This window comes from Berghia stephanieae, chromosome 9 (assembly GCF_034508935.2).
Source record: "Berghia stephanieae isolate SIO BIC M18660-M18661 chromosome 9, UCSD_Bste_1.3, whole genome shotgun sequence".
In the NCBI taxonomy this organism is placed as follows: domain Eukaryota; kingdom Metazoa; phylum Mollusca; class Gastropoda; order Nudibranchia; family Aeolidiidae; genus Berghia; species Berghia stephanieae.
Window position 1 is genome coordinate 10,713,472 of NC_088368.1, and position 4,472 is coordinate 10,717,943.

At 35.5% G+C, this 4,472-nt stretch overlaps 1 protein-coding gene across 1 annotated transcript in view; it reads right to left on the reverse strand.

Annotated features, from left to right (window-relative positions):
* Positions 1-2,068, reverse strand: part of LOC144979667 (uncharacterized) — a 7,224-nt gene extending 5,156 nt beyond the window's left edge. The window contains exons 1-2 of the mRNA XM_078926513.1: positions 1,930-2,068; positions 485-880 (exon numbers count right to left, since the gene is read on the reverse strand). Coding sequence (XP_078782639.1) covers positions 485-854 — 370 coding nt within the window. The 5' untranslated portion in view covers positions 855-880; positions 1,930-2,068. The remainder of the gene's footprint in view (positions 1-484; positions 881-1,929) is intronic.
* Positions 2,069-4,472: the final 2,404 nt, after the last annotated feature.

A 4,472-nucleotide genomic window follows, 5' to 3' on the forward strand; every position in this document is an offset into this window, starting at 1 on the left:
TCAAAAGTATGAGGAGGATGATTACAATGGATGACAAGAATAAATGACATGGTGGTGATGGTGACGATGATTGGTTGGTGATGATGATGATGATGATGACGATGATAATAATAATAATAATAATAATAATAATAATAATAATAATAATAATAATAATAATAATAATAATAATAATAATAATGCTGAAAACTTATATAGCGCTATAACTCCGAGATACCAGACTCTAAGCACTGATGATGATGATGATGATGATGATGATGATGATGATGATGATGATGATGATGATGATGATGATGATGATGATGATGATGACGACGATGATGATGATTATGATGGTGATGATGATGACGGTGATTATGATGGTGATGATGATGATGATGATGATGATGATGATGATGATGATGATGATGATGATGATGATGATGATGATGGTGGTGGTGGTGGTGGTGGTGATGATGATGATAATTTTGATGATCTCACTCACGGCCGAAGACACCCAAAACTTTATTGAAGATTTCCTTCGCCTTCTTCAGAAGCCCGGAGACGAAATGTCCAATCCTCTTGGCCCCCGCAATGATGGCGTTCTTGATTCTGTTCAGAAATCTCTTCTTGGGTTGTGTGGCCAAGGCTTTTGCTTCCGCTTCCGCTTCCGCTTCCACCAACAAATTGGCCATGCCCCTCAACATCCGGGCTTTTTGAATGGCATCATCCATGTCGACGATCTCGTATTCAAGGTCAGGGTCACCAGAGCTGATGTATTCATCCAGGAAGTGTTTGGACTCATTGGGTGCGACGGCAGCAGCCGAGATGGCCGCTGCAAACATCGTCATCATCAAAAGGGCAACGAGCTTCATCTTGGCGGTTCTTGTTGTTTTATTTGCTAAAGTGTAGACAAGAATTGGTTGAAATAATATAGGAAAATAAAAATGACAAGGATGATGATGATGATGATGATGATGATGATGATGATGATGATGATGATGATGACGTGATAATAATAATAATAATAATAATAATAATAATAATACAAATAATAATAATAATAATAATAATAATAATAATAATAATAATAATAATAATAATAATAATAATAATAATAATAATAATAATGATAAGACACTTGTTGAGCACTTTCCGTGACACCAAACATCTCAAAGCGCTTTACAAATAATGAATTAAGTTACGAACATATGTATAGTCAAAATGAAATATTGAAACCAAATACAAATTTTTTAAATATATAAAAGTATACAAAAATCATAAGGGCATGGTGTAAAATGAATTCTTAAAAAGTGAGATTTGAAAGCAGATTTGAAGTTTGAGATATTCTCGATTTCTCTAATGGGTTGGGCATGGGGTAGGTAGGGCATTCCAGAGTTTGGGGCCAGAACATTGAAAAGGGCAATCAGCAAAAGATTTTAACTCTCTTTTTGGTCCAGATAATACAGTTGTGTCACGTGATGATCGAAGGCTTCTGGTCTCGAACCAGGCTTAAGGTTTATACGTTCAGAAAGACAATTAGGGGATAAATTGTTGATGCATTTGAAAACTAATAATTTTGTAGTCTATTGAATAACGAACAAGAAGCCAGTGCAAATGTTCCAAAAGTGGGGGGACAAACAAGTTAACTCACTCAACCCTAACACCGACTCTATCCGTAGTTTACCCGGGATTACTTTTACCCCCATGCCTATTTAATAAATTTATCTGAGACAAATTACAGGCGTAGTATCAAAGCTAATGCTCTTAATTTTTACATGTTAATGGTAGTTGAATATAACTATCTATGCACATGATCATTTTTAATACATTTTTTCCCATTTTGAAAAGTAACAAAAATCTATACGATTGCGTGAGTTAAAGAGGAACACAGGGTCTCCTTTGGAAATCAATAATCTCTGACTAAGGTAATGACAAAAATAAACTTACCAAAACTTGAAGATGATTCAACAAAAAGTTTCAAGGGGTGTGAGTGTGTGTGTGTCGACAGAGTTGAGACCAAATAAATCTACCCACTAAGGCTTCAATATAATCGTATATAGAGTCTTGATCCCCACGTGACAACCAATGCCCAATGGGATCGAAGAATGTCTGGGACTCCGGCAGTGATACACAGCTGCCCCCCAATAATAATAATAATAATTAAACTAATATAATCATCATCAAAAGAAAGAAAGAAAGAGAGAAAAAAAATTGTCACGAGCGTCCACTTTTGAAAAAAAAGTCACGAACAATCTTTTAAAAATATTAAAAATAAAAAAAATAAAAATCAGCCACGAGAGATGAATTAGTGGCTGATGGGACAAATTATCATAACAACGAAAATAGTCTTATCTGTGAGGGTGAGGGTTCCAGCCAATTTGGTTTATCTACTAGGGATTGAGGTTACTGTTACCTTTGACCCTAATTACCATAATTCTATCTTGTCATCTTGTTATTCTTATCATTTATTTTTGATGCTAAACGTTTAGCAGTTTTTTTTTTTGTTTTTAAAGAACTCATAATATTTCTTGGTTGAAATTTAATTATTTATTGTAGAGAGATTTCCTTCGCCTCCTACTTGATAAAAACGTTCAATGTCTTTTTTAATGATCGTAACTTTTGGTGTTGTTGGGCGTTTTATTTTCATTTTCTAAATTTATGTTTTGTTTGGTTGTTTTGCTGATTTCTTTTTTTTTTTTTTTTTTTTTTTTTTTTTTGGGGGGGGGGGGGGGGGGGGGAGGTTGGGTGTTTGTCTTGTTCCCTTACTATTTTTTTTTTTTGAAAAAGGGGGATGGGGGATGGGGTTGTACTGTTTTTTAGGAGGTGGGGGGGGGGGGGGGGGGGAGTGGGGGCGGGGGTGGTGGAGGAGGGAAGATCAATTTTAATAATTTTATCTTGAGCCATCTGAAGAGGGTCCTACTTTTCAAAACTTCCAACGGGGGGGGGGGGGGGGGGGGGGGGGGGGGGGGGGGGGGGTGGTTGTGAGGTGGAGGTGGTTGGGGGGGGGGGGGGGGGGGGGGTGGAGGAGGAGGGAAGATCAATTTTAATCATTTTCTCTTGAGCCATCTGAAGCTGGTCCTACTTTCCAAAACTTCCAACGTGTTTCCATCCGTGTAGCTAATTATAAAACAATGAAAAACCATCATGAAGATCCAGAACTTTCTATCTTTTGGGGCAAAAAAAAATAAAATAAATGTTACTTCAATTTTAATGTATTTTTTCTCGAGTCACAAAATGCACGTCCTACTTTGATTATCTTTTAAAGTATTTTTTGTTAATGTTGATAGAAAATTGAATAATTGTGACCCGCATTCAGAATATAGTGTTGTCCTATCAGTCTGTACGTGTGTGCGAATGTCGTGTTATTTTGGTATGTGTGTGTGTGTGTGTGTGTGTGTGTGTGTGTGTGTATAGCCTATATATATATATATATATATATATATATATATATATATATATATTTATATATATATATATATATATATAATATATATATATATATATATTATATTATATATATATTATATGCGTATGTATATATATATATATATATATATATATATATATATATATATATATTTTATTTTATATATATTATAACTAATCTCAGTAGTTTTCAAACAAACAAACAAACAAACGAACAAACAGGGTCTTCAAAGCTGGAACTTCAGATAATAGAAAACTTGTCGACGTCCCAGGTTTGAGTATTTTTAACAAGATGAGGATCAGTTTAATCAATCGATCAATATTTGAAGGACGAGTTTTCTGGTCAAAATATTTTTCTTGTACAAAAGTATTTTTTCACAGTAGGCGTGTACTGACGTAATTGCCTGTGAATTGAAATAAATGGTGCCAAATATCTAGGACAGCCCGAGATCAACCCACGTGTTTAGAGAAACCCAGTTAGACTTCAAGACCGAATCATTTGATGACGGCTTCTAAATCTGGTCTTTTAATAGATAGTATGCGCTTGGAGAAGAAGCTCATAACATTGCCATCCGGAAGTATAACGGACCAACACACAAAACTATGTGTATCCATGAACGTTCATAGTCAGGTTAATACAGTTCAGTGAGCATTACTCATCAACGCGGATGGCAAAAAACAATAACAAAGACCTGAGTGACGTCATCTTCGAACTATCTATAGTGAGGAAAAGTCGTGACCTCACACTTTCTCATTTTCTGGTTCCAAAATCCTTGGAAGTGTGTACATATGTAGCCAGTCCTCCAGAGGACAAATAACGAATAGGTTACACATTGAACCATAAGGTGGCATGGTTATTTCAGTAGCACGATGTCTAGGCAGATTATTAGGTTACAGGACGTAAAACAAGAAAACGGTAGGGGCTGCCTGAAGCCGGTGATCGTAAAATACTAACGTTATAAATACTAAAGTTATTTTTCATTTTATTTTATTTGTTTTCCACGTTTATTTGTGTACTGTTGTGCTGACGAAGGGTTTGTACCCGAAACGTCCATTGTCTGTTT